A 12,807-nucleotide genomic window follows, 5' to 3' on the forward strand; every position below is an offset into this window, starting at 1 on the left:
GCAGACTAATAATATGTAATATTTAAAAGGTACTATATAAAAGATTGTTGAGCAATTGTTTGTAGTGTGGCAAATTAGCCCAAACGAAGCAATGGAGTTGAATACTTACACAAAATTAATTTGTTATTTTAATTTTATACATGCACATAAATTTCTTCAGATTTGTTTTCTCTTTGGTACAACAGAGTGCTTTGCATAGAACTCAGACTAGCAATCCCGAATAAATGCATTTTGAGACAACTTAATTGCAAAACAAAATGTGCAAAAAGTCAAGGGGTCAGAATAGGGTAGCATATGTGTGCACATGAATGAGTGGTTATTCAGGCTAGCGCTCATTCATCTGGACTAATAGGCATACAAATCAAACACTCACACATTCTCACACATACACATGTGGGCCCAGGCACACTGAGCACTTATGTTTAGTCATCACCACTGTACGTGCATATTGCTGTTGTCTTGTGAAAATCTCTAGTTTTAGTGTTTTACTGCTCAGTAAGTTTGATGACTATGAAACCAATTTACACCACTGCTACTTTTACACCTTTTTGTGTATTTCTATAAAACACACAAGAAATACATATAAATATAAAATACGCTTTTTTTTTGTGTATTTCTGTAAAATACACACACACATGCATAACCATACACCCACACCATAAAGTGAAGCACTGGTGACAGACTGACTTTCACATGCTAAAGTGAAGAACATCTGCAATAGGCCAATGGTAACATGATGCTGGCCATGTAACTCAGTTGCATTCATCAGGTTTTCAGCACCACTTTAGATAATCATATAAGACTCAATGACGCTGGGCCTGAAATAGCCATCACAAGACCTGCCAGGGTGTGTGTGTGTGTGTGTGACTGACTTTGTTTTACTTTGTATATAAAGTAACATCTCACACTTTCACCTACCTTGTATGCAATTAAGAATTTGTATGTGAATGCACTAAAAGATAAATATTTTATATATTTATACCCTTACTTATTTATACCTTTTAAAACCCTAACCCTATGATATAAAATGTCATATCCAAATCTTTTGTCCCTTCTCAGCCGCCAGAAAAAGAAGGTGGCCTGCCCCGCCACGTGGGCAACAAAACAGAGTGCTCCCTATTGGGCCTGGTGTTGGAACTGAAGAGGGACTACCAGCCAGTCAGGGACGAGATCCCAGAGGAGAAACTCTACAAGGTTTACACCTTCAACTCCTCCCGCAAGTCCATGAGCACTGTACTGAAGAACGCCAACGGAGGCTTCCGCATGTACAGCAAAGGAGCTTCCGAGATCGTCCTGCGCAAGTAGGCAAAAGACAATGAAATGTCTAGATGATAAATAGATAGATAAATAGATAATTTCAGATGCAAGTAGTCATCTGAAGAGGAGGGAAGGAGGGAGAGAGGGATGGATGTATGGACGTATGAATGGTTGGACAGATAGTGAAATGGATGGTTGGTGGTTTGGTTGGATGGATCTTTGGGGCCTGTTCACACCTGGTATTAAAATATAATCTGTATCCGAATATGCGTTCCGCAAAATCTTCAATACGATCACACCCTTTGCATTTACAACTGGTATTCATATGCGTTCTCACTATCTGCACATTGTGATTGGAACACATTTTTAGTAGGTGGGGAGGTGGCATTGTCAACAAAAACAAACCTGGCGGGTGTAGGGTCATTAGACGGAACACTGTACAGCCTGTATTTACTTTTCATTTGAGGCGGAAAGGATCGTCTTTTTACGAAACAACAGGTTGTTTTTGCCACAGTAGTTTTTTGAGCTGCTGTTAACGCCACTACAGCGACTCCTTCACTATATGGATGAGGGTAAGGAGCAATGACGGGTAGGATTGGATCGTGCTGGAGTTATTCAGGACATTCTCACCAATGCGAACACACTGTACAGATTGCATTTTACACCCGGCTGACTCTGCCTGAGATCCGATCGCAATGCGAGGTGGTGTGGCAGATCCGATCACATTCTGACCGTAATGCATGCTGTGCACGTTTACACCTTACATTAACATGCATTTTTCCCTATCCATATAAGTTACTCAGATACAGATCGCATTTTCATACCAGGTGTAAATGGGGTCATGGAGTGATGGATGGATGGACATACAGAGTGAAGGGTGGATGGAGAGATGGATAGATTTATGAAGGGATGGATGGATGGGTGATTATATGGATTGATGGATGGTTGGGTGTATGGAGTGACTGGTTGATGGATGAAGTGATGGATGGATGGACCTGCAGTAGGAGTATTGCAAGCGTGTACGCTTCATCATCAAAGCTTTTTTAATCAACATGCCTGGACAAAGAGGCAGCAACATGCCTTTTTGCTCTTCTTTCTCCCCACTAATGTCTGCCCTTATTGTAATCCCATTCCTTCTAAACCCCTCCTCCTCCTCCCTCTCCTTCCCTTTCTCTCTCTGTCTCCCTCTCCTAGATGCTCCCGTATCTTGGATGCCCAGGGCGAGCCACGCATCTTCAAGCCCAAGGACCGTGATGAGATGGTGCGTAAGGTGATTGAGCCCATGGCCTGTGATGGGCTGAGGACCATCTGTGTGGCCTACAGGGACTTTCCTGCCGAGGCTGGCGAGCCTAACTGGGACACCGAAAATGACATCCTCAGTGATCTCACCTGCATTGCTGTGGTCGGCATCGAAGACCCTGTCAGGCCCGAGGTATAAGTCAGGGTTGACCCCTATCGCCCAATTATATTTTCACCTCTTAGCTAGTGTTCCCTCTAAGCCATTGGTGTCTAGTCCTGTGCCACATAAGAGTCTGCGGGTTTTGAAATCAGTGTTTGGTGGACGGAATGAAAACCTGCAGATTCTCTGATGGCACAGGACACCACTGGCTTAGAGTGAACACTACTACAGAGTGAGCTAAGACCCCACTCTGTAGTAGTGTCAAATGTTGCTCCGCTTTGTCCAGATTTACCACAGTATGGTAAATATTGAATTAGAAAGCGATATCAAGTACCTTGGTTTTTGCTGAATCCTGATATAATGTACAGCCGCAAAATATTGAATTTGTCCCAGACAGTTGTACTCTGCAAAGGGAATATGATACTGATTGTGTATGTCAATAAGGGACATCCATTTAAGACTCTCCTGTCTAGACTTTAGAATTTGGATGAGGACCTCTGAAATGGCCAGGGACAGCAATCAAATTTATTTCAACATTTGGTGCTTAAAATAATCAAATTATTAATAATAATAATAATAATAATAATAATAATAATAATAATAACTTTATTTATATAGCACTTTTCAAAACAAAGTTACAAATTGCTTGACAGAGACAAGGAAGTAAACGGTAAAGGTAATAAAAACAGAAACAATTTGACCAAAGCCAATAAAAGTCAGTAAAAGTCAAAACAATAGGGCGAACAAAGCTGAATAAAAGCAGGATCAGAAAACAACTAAAAGGAAAGTAAGAGCAATAAAACCACAGCAGGACTGTGAAGTAAAACAATTATAAAAAGGCTTTTCTATAAAAGAAGGATTTAAAAGATGACACAGACTCTGCTAGCCCGAGTTCCTCAGATAGGCTGTTCCAAAGTTGTTGCAGTCAGAGCCCAAAGGGGCTCTGACTGCAACAGCCTGGGCGCCATTAGCTTTAAGCCTGGATGTAGGGACAGCTCAATGGATGCTGCCTGAGGATCTCAGGCTACATTCAGTCGCATAAGGGTCAAAAGGTCAGAAATGTAACTTGGGGATAGACCTCATGGAGCCTTAAAAACTAACAGTAAGATCTTAAAATCAATTGTAAAATTAACAGGAAGCCAGTGCTGGGAAGCTAGAATGGGGGTAATATGGTCATGCCTCCGGGTCCTGGTTAAAAGTCTGGTTGCAGCCTTTTGCACCAGTTGCAGATGGTTTAGGGAGCTCTGAGTGTCATCAGCATTACAATGAAAATGGATATTATATTTTTTTATATTTACAAATGATGTCACCAAGAGGGCCATATAAATGGAGAACAACAAGAGGCCTAGGATTGACCCTTGGGGAACGCCACAATTAAGATGTGCCAGGACAGAGGAGCCGCTGCCAATCACAACAGAAAATGTTCTATTAGAAAGATATGATTTAAAGAAATTATAATCAGTATTAGTGAGCTCGACCCAATTCTCCAACCGATTCAACAGTGTCAAAAGCAGCTCTAAGGTCTAACAGAATTAAGACCAAGCAGTCACCTCTATCAGCAGCAGTGAGGAGGTTGTTAGTCACCCTGAATAGAACAGTCTCAGTACTGTGTTGAGCTCTGAAACCTGATTGAATTTTGATTGATTGATTTTTCAAAGATGAATTCATAAATGACAATAACTCTAAAGAAATAATCTTTTGTAGGACCTTGGACAAGAAGGGCAGTTTGAACATAGGTCTGTAATTATTGAGATCAAGGGGATTGAGATTTTGTTTCTTCAGGACAGGCTGGACCATGTCATGTTTAAATAACGGGGGGTGGGGGGGAGCCAGAAGACAAAGTATTTATGATATGGAAAATGTGTGGGCCGACTGTATCAAGGACGTCTTTGAGGAATTTAGTGGGAATACTGTCCAAGGGGAAAGATGAGAATTTCATATCTGTAGAGTGGGAAGCTGCTGAGAGCGGAAGGGCATACTGAGACTGATGCGTCACAGCTACTGGGGGAATCTGGTGTCTGATGTTCTCAATTTCTTTTCTTTTTTTTTATGAAATAAGAGAAATTCCTCACACCTTCCTGGGGAAGCCTCAATAATGTTGCTAGAGGAGAGGGTAATGATAGAGCTTATTACATTAAAGCATTAGAGGAGGATGTTGTCCTCACATCCTTGACTGTTCCCTTTCTAGCTTATTCTATCATACCATACACCTAATTGGCAATTTATGTAAAAAAAAAGAAAAAAGTAAACAAACAAAAAACAACAGAAACATATTTTATATTATATATTAATTTATATTTTATTTTTTGGCAAATTCTCATTACTCTTACTTCCTGGAAAACAGAAAATCTTTAGTGGTGACTTTATTGTGTACCAGGAGGCATACATAAAAATTCCATCCAATACAACCATCACAGATTTTTGAACAATCTCTCTCCCTAACTGATATTACACTTTTGATCCCTCCCCATGTTATGTCCCACCCCAATATCGTGTTTCAAAATTAAATGCATCACATAAGGAAGCAAGATGCTCTCAAAATGCAGTTTCATTGTGACAACAAATGTTTCAAGGCGCAGCAGAAATGACATGGATTGGTTAAATAGATAAAAATCCCCATATTTAGTCTACTACTTTGTAATAGCATATATTCAAACATATATTAGCCAAATTATCCATATAATACAATTTTATATATTTTATACATAGAACATATAAAAACATTAAATAACATAAATTGGCTACATTTGGTATCTCAAATTGCATAACAAACAAGTGCTGCTAATAGAAATCATCCAATGTTCCATAGCACTCACTGATGCGCTATGCTCTGTGACTGCCGTGTCCCTATTGTATGCTGCATCTTTTTTTGTAGATATCAGGCCCTGCTTTGCTGATTTTAAGCTTCTGTAGCCACAGCCATCTGGTATCTGTTAGGTGAGGTAGAGCATGGTAGTGGTGCATATCTGAAGACCAGTGGAGTGGAATCAACGTTAACAGTGCTTCCATTCTTAGTCCCTGAGACATATATACACACACAAACACAGGCTTCACAAATCAATAAGGTAGATGACATAAATATGATAAAGACTTAACTCTATAGAACATACAAGCATGGTAATGTCATCCTGCTAAACATGAAGACCAAACTACTGAATATCCTAGTCAGGTGTACAGTTTGGAGGCTCTGAATTGTTAAATTAGCCATATATACCAACAGTCCCCTGCTGGTCACTGGTTACATTAGAGTTTTGAATGTCAAGACCACAAGATAACAGACGGGATAGAAATAGCTTCATAGCCAGCGGGGATTGCTCCATCATTAGGCTCCCAGTTGGGTTGAAAGGGCAGCTGAATGACAGTTAATCACTTATCTAAATCTATAATGCATTTAAGGCTATGCAGTGCGTTTCAGCCATTTAGCTTTTAGGCTTGATTTAATTGTTTACATAAATGACTTATTACTGTATTCACATTCTGCTACCTGAACTGTCTCACTGGCAAAACTTTGTACAACATTTCATCTTTAAGTTATAGTGAAGTATTTGAATGGATTTTATTTTCAAAAATGTCGGACTTTCTTGCCAGGAAGGCTCGTCCCCTCAATTAATTTTAGGTTTTTAATTCTGCTTCGTAAAGTTGAAGCACAGTATAGAATATCTGTGTCACTTATGGATGGCATGAGGTTTCCAAAAAGAATAATGATAATTCTTCCATCACTATTATGTGAAAACAGACAGGGTGCACTTTTCATTTGTATTTTTTTCTGTCTAATTTTTTTTCATTGACTTCCATAATACAATTAGGAGAGGAAGTGGCTCTTTTTAAGCTGTTTTCACATATAATGACAGAAGGATGATAAAAGCATATACTGAATGACGCACACACAAATGACAATGACACCCCATGCACACTGACTCAAACATACACAGAGTGAGTTTAGAGGTTATGCATGAATAAGCAGAGGCTGTCAGGGCTCAACAGTCCTGCTGAGAGAGACGAAAATAACTTCAAAACAAACTGAACTGAGATCAGCGCTGGCAGACAGAGGGAGTTTGGAGACATTTTTTTTTGCATGCAGAATAACACAGCCTGACTCAAAACTCTAAAATAAGCACTGATGGGAATAGGGTAGATTTGAGCTATTCTACACAACAGGATCTCTCAGCATAATAATGTGAGAAGTGGTAGAAGAGGTAGAGCTTATTTATGTTTTTTTACTTCTGTCAACATAAGACAGCAAAGACAAAAAGACAAGAGCCACCAGGGGCACAGACAATATCTGCCTCTTTCCTCCAGGCACCATATCTTCTCAGTGTCCCCAATAGACAGGGAGAAAGGGGTCATACCACTCGCCAAAGCCCAACACTGCTATGAGCAATTTGTCCTCAAAAGACATGTCTGGGATGTCTGTGATTGATCGTAGAGTAATAAAATTGAAGTATGTTTCCAGCCTAAGTCACAAGCTAAGGCTATTGTATAATCGATATAGTTTAAGTGAGATTTTAGGATATTATAGCCAAGATACAATTTTGCTCTGTTACACTAGGTCAGCGTCTTTCTAGTCCCGGGGTTCGGTGCCATTGTGGCATCTAACCAGTCTCTACTCTGTAAGAAGGAAACTGGAGATGGGCTTCTGGTCCTGTCTGTTTTATTCCGAATCACTTCAGCAAAATAAACACATGAACAAGCAGCCGTTTCATGCCAGCCTTTTCTGTCATACTTGCCACAATAGACAAATGCATCTTCAAAAAGAGGGATCGTTTAGGGAGAGATGTTGGCAAGCTTGTTTATCTTTGTAAAAGTAGAGCTTTTGAGATAAAATGTCTAAAATTGAAACTTTAATTATTTTTTTCCAACCTTAGAGGCATACTGAGCAGGATTTCCCCCCTTGAAATAGCATAAACTCATCTAAAAATTATCCTACTCAGTGATTACTTATGGCCCATTGGTAGTGTGTGACAGTGTCTGTGGCTGCAGAGAGCCTGCCTTTTGCCTGGATTTTCTTATTTCTGAATGTTAAGGACGTTTCTGGGCGTCAACCTTTTGGCAGCAGGTGTGTACAACCAAAACCACTGCTGAATCATTTTATATCTAAAAGCCATACGCTGCGGTAGAGTTCTCGAACTCTAATACAGAGTAACTGGAGTTCTGGTCAGAGCTGGTGGTGTGTATCATGAGCTGGCAGCTAGCTACTGTTGTTAGCGTACAAAAGCTGATACCTAGCTAGCTAGCTAAGCTAACCAGCAGCTACCTGTCCAACAGAAAACAGGCCAACTCCACGTCGCTCTTCATCCCCATCCTCTCCTTCAATACTCTCCAACAGGTGAAAGCCAACCTCAGATTCACTCTCGTTTTGGAATGAGCCTTGTCTGCTTGGCGTTTCGCCTCGCTGTACTTTTTGTACTTTTTTACTGTTTTGTACCGTTCTGGCATTCAGGGGGCGTGTGCTTCGTGTCTTGTTGCGCTAGGGAGGAGGGGTCAACTTTGAAAGTTGTTTAAAAGCCACAAAAGGCAAAATCCTACTCAGTATGCCTTTAACATGAGTCTAATATTAAGACTTATTTTGTCCTATTACCCTGTTGTATTACTCCACATAGTTGTAACTAGAAAGTTGAGTCACTGATAACACATTTCTTCTTTGTGACACTTTTCCAGGTACCTGAGGCTATTGCTAAGTGCCAGCGTGCTGGCATCACTGTACGTATGGTTACCGGGGACAACATCAACACTGCCCGTGCCATTGCAACTAAGTGTGGCATCCTGCTGCCCGGTGAGGACTTCCTGTGCCTGGAGGGCAAAGAGTTCAACCAGCAAATCCGCAATGACCAGGGAGAGGTAAGACAAGCTGCAGGGCAGGGAGAAGGAGTACTAAATATTTTTACTTAGGTTAGGTATACCATGGCTTACTGTAACTTAATTAACAGTTACAGTAACCTAAGTTACTGTAAGTTAATTTAAATGTAACCTAAGTTGACATAAGAGAAGTCCAATAACAGTACTCAAGTATTTGGTTGCTTATGAACAACAAAACATTCAGATTTTTTGCACATTACAAAATCGTAAATGCCATATCTCATTCTGAATATATCTCACTCTGTCTAAAAGTAAAACCTACTCCAATGAAAGTAGGAGTTAATACTTAGAGGTAAAAGTAAAGATTTTCAATATCAGTAGCCTATTGTTCCAAAAATCTTCTCGGGTATTGTAATAAGAGTAGTTGTATTTAGCTAATTTCCACCTCTACCACTGGAACATTTATTTTGAAAAGGGAGGAAGTGTTATACAAGAGAGTTATCTTGAGCAATACAATGTACTTTTATTATTAAGCCATTCTATTTTGCCAGCATTCTGTACATAATGTATTCTGTGGAGAGAAGATGAATATAATATTTTTTAAATTGTGTACTCTGTGTACACTAGGTGGAACAAGAGCGTCTGGACAAGGTTTGGCCCAAGCTGCGTGTTCTGGCTCGTTCCTCACCAACAGACAAACACACTCTGGTCAAAGGTAGGTCAAAGACACTCATGGTGATGATGTAATGGGTCATTAACTTTGGGTCTCAAATATCTCAATTTCTACTTTTATTCACTTTTCTTATATCCTGTCTCCAGCCAATGACTGCCTCAATATTCAAGCTGTAAATATACTTTTGTATAGTTCATATATTATTATTACTAAATCAGTAATAAGTAATGTTCAAGTTTAACAAGGTAAACTACAAGGCACTTGGTAGAGAACGTCTGCCAATGCTGAACAAATCTCCAACTTGCAAAGTTGCAGTCTGAATTTGCAAATCTACAGTCATAACGGTTTCTCCTTGTTTATCATTTATCTTCCGGGTTTGATTTACCCGGAGCACTTGAAAATAACACTTGAATGCAATGCTGTTTGGCAGCCAACTTGGAAGTCCCAGATGTCCCAGATCCCCACCAGCACTTGAACACAGCATAATTGTTATGGCTAAAAAATGATAATTCCAGATCCGGATCACCACCAAAATTGAATCAACTGAACCTTGGGCCAAGGGCTATCTGTCTGCCAGATTTCAGCCAAATCCATTGACTTGCTTAATTATGTTTCTCATTCATGTACTGGCTTCTCAACAAGAACACCCTGATTGAAAACATGCATATGGCTTTATTTTTGTGACGGTGCATGGCATTGTGCCGGTGAAGTAGCATTTTTGTCAGGCACACAGTTTTTTTTTACCTGTTTGGTATTTGGGTGACTTGCTGTGACCTTGACTGTGCTGAAGTGGGAGGAGAAGTACAGTAGGGGGTGTGTCATTAGCGATCAAGCAGCGCAGTGCAATTTTGATGTCAAGGATTACTGGAATTTGCGTTTGCACCGCCCACCTGCTCAAGCCAGGTCAGAAGCGCATGAACAGATCCATTGATTCAGGAAAATAGAACCCATGTTGTCCTTTTGCCCTAAAATAGTTGCAATAGGAATGTCAAGCTGGTTTGACATGCAACTTAACACTTCTTGTGCACGTTGGGCCATTGAAATCTATTAGTGCATTTCAAAATGCCTCCAGTATGTTTCTTCCTTTTTTCGGCCCATTCTCTTTTTGCTCACTGTTTGAGCATGTACATCCTCATCCAGTCCAAATCTGCATTCTCTTTCATATGTTTGATAAGCGTACATGGGCAAAGATACCCACACAAAACACACACACACAAGTCGTATGCCTCTCATTCTCACATATGCTCACCAAAACACACCCACCCACTTTACGCATGAATAGCCCACCCAGAGGTAGAGGTCTGTGTGCAGCAGACGTTTTCCCATTGCTCTGCTCTTCAAAGGCAAACTTGTTTCATCTCAGTGAAGGTGGGGGGGGGGGGCGTACAGGTGTGGGTCATGAATATGGAAAAGAGCCAGTAAACTCTAAACACACCCTCAAACATTTGGTCGCTCAGCTCCACGCCATGGCAAGTCTGGATCCGTATGCTGTCGTAAGACTTGGGATGTACTTGGTAAATCTTGCTCTCCCCACATTATAAGTAGGGATAGACCGATATATTGAAGCTCTATTGGTCTACTGGCCTTCAGAAAAATTCAGTATTGGTCTGTCACGTTGTCCATGGCCAATTCATTTTGTATCCAGACAATATCAGAGAGAATGAATGTATTCTTCATGTCCGGACAAGAACCTTGTCTAAATGGTACTGTATTCATTGAATTCTAATGAAGTATGTTTTTTTTCCTTCTGTCAATCAGGTATCATTGACAGCACAGTGGGCGAAACCCGGCAGGTGGTGGCTGTTACCGGGGACGGTACCAACGATGGCCCGGCCCTCAAGAAAGCTGATGTCGGATTTGCTATGGTAACAATTACTTTAATCTTTCAACCTTTTTTTCTCTTATCTTAATTCCACAAATGTTTTTCTGGCTCTCCAATCTATCTCATTTTGTTGAGCTTAATTTCTTAGCAGAGCGAGAGAAAAAAAAACTCAGAGTTAATTACATTTCTAATGCAGCCATGTACAAGGCATTTTGTCTTAACCTCATCCCCATAATTCTTCAATTTAATGCCAGCCGATTCATTAGGATGGCTGTGTAATGGAATAATAAATCAATAAATGTTGAGCTTGGATGGGTCGGCTTATCAGCACAGTGGAATCCCACTCTGCCATACTGCTCTTGCCTTTATTTGTATAGCACCTTTCATACAAAATGTAGTCCAAAGTGCTTCACATAAAATAAATGTAATAAAAACAAAGATCAAAAAGGTAGACATACAAAGCTAAGCAATTAACAGTAATACAATATTTGGAACAAATAAAGAAGGTTAAGAAGGGAAGAAAAAGAAAAAAGAATATTATAAATGTAATATAATATAAAATACTATAATACCATAAAATACCAGGGGGTACAAAAGTAAGAATAAAAAGATAAAAGGGTAAGAACATAAAAAGCCATGGACATAAAAAAAAACTTAATTAAATGCAAGATTAAAAATATACTGTCAGCCACTGAGAGCTGCTCATTACAACCACAGTTTCCTACTGTCGGCCACTGGGAGCTGCCCAGTACAACCAGTCTTCCACTGTTGGTCCAGTGGCATGTCCAAGGGCAGCTTGACAGTAGTTTTTACTCATACACTTTCCCCGCCCGCATTTTCCCAAGCGGTCTGGGGATTTGAACCGGTCACCTTCCAGTCTTAAGCTCGCTTCTCTAACCACTAGGCTACCACCACCTCCCCTGTGATTGTGGCTGTGACCCATTTAGAATATTTTTCAGCTTGCACATGCACCCAAAGGTCCCCGTTCCATTTTCACCCATTCAACTGGCAAACAGCAAGCCGTGCACCTTTGCCTTGCCCCTGCCAGGCTGGTGGGGAGACCCTGCAGCCCAGCCAACTGGCTGTGAATAAATGAAGCCGCAGGAAAGAGAAGCATTAACAGAGGAGAGAGGCTACTGGTGTTGGACATGCTCTGCAAGACACATGCCATTAAGGCCAGAGAGCGAGCGAGTGACTCCCACATATAACCAGGAACAATAGATGGATAAATCACTCATGTGGTTATGAAAGGACAGAGAACTGCTAGCCTACATGAAACTCCATAACTCACTTACTTTATAATGAGAAAAATTAGCTGAGTGACACAGGGTCTGAAAGAATCGGAGAGAAAAAAAATAGAAAATTAAAAGTTAAATTGAAAACAGACAGGATAATGATGTAGCCTGGGGTATGAGTTGACCAAGTGCAAATGAGGTCGGTGGAAAGATGAAAAGGCTACTGAACTTAGTAATAGCTAGCCTTGCAATTACTACCTAATTGATTCCTTTAAGTAATAGGAGAAAAGGGCAAAATGCCAGTGAGGTGGATTGGATTATCCTCTTAAATGTAACGCAAAGTAAATAATTCTTTTTTTTTTGCCTACACTGGTGCTTTGACCAGCAGATACTGTTTGGCCGCCACCCATTCTGTGGTTTTGAAATGGAAACTTGCCTGCTTGAGTGAGCTAGACCAGACAGTTGTTTTTTTTTATCCAGGGAAGGGTTTTATTTAACATGGGTGCTCTTTTTTTAGGATCATCCTGTTTCACACTCATACAGTTAAACACATTCACACCTGGGAGCTGCCCAGTACAGCCACAGTGGAGACTGAGCAGCTCCACTGGATCAGTTGGGGGTTCAG

At 40.5% G+C, this 12,807-nt stretch overlaps 1 protein-coding gene across 1 annotated transcript in view; it reads left to right on the forward strand.

The window, feature by feature from the left end:
- The window catches only part of atp2b4 (ATPase plasma membrane Ca2+ transporting 4), a 71,443-nt gene that overhangs the window by 39,625 nt on the left and 19,011 nt on the right, over nucleotides 1–12,807 (forward strand). Inside the window, exons 10-14 of the mRNA XM_078283839.1 lie at nucleotides 1,060–1,301; nucleotides 2,452–2,689; nucleotides 8,315–8,494; nucleotides 9,080–9,167; nucleotides 10,884–10,990. Of these exons, the coding sequence (XP_078139965.1) occupies nucleotides 1,060–1,301; nucleotides 2,452–2,689; nucleotides 8,315–8,494; nucleotides 9,080–9,167; nucleotides 10,884–10,990 (855 nt within the window). The remainder of the gene's footprint in view (nucleotides 1–1,059; nucleotides 1,302–2,451; nucleotides 2,690–8,314; nucleotides 8,495–9,079; nucleotides 9,168–10,883; nucleotides 10,991–12,807) is intronic.

Source organism: Centroberyx gerrardi, chromosome 5, assembly GCF_048128805.1.
Source record: "Centroberyx gerrardi isolate f3 chromosome 5, fCenGer3.hap1.cur.20231027, whole genome shotgun sequence".
Lineage (NCBI taxonomy): Eukaryota > Metazoa > Chordata > Actinopteri > Beryciformes > Berycidae > Centroberyx > Centroberyx gerrardi.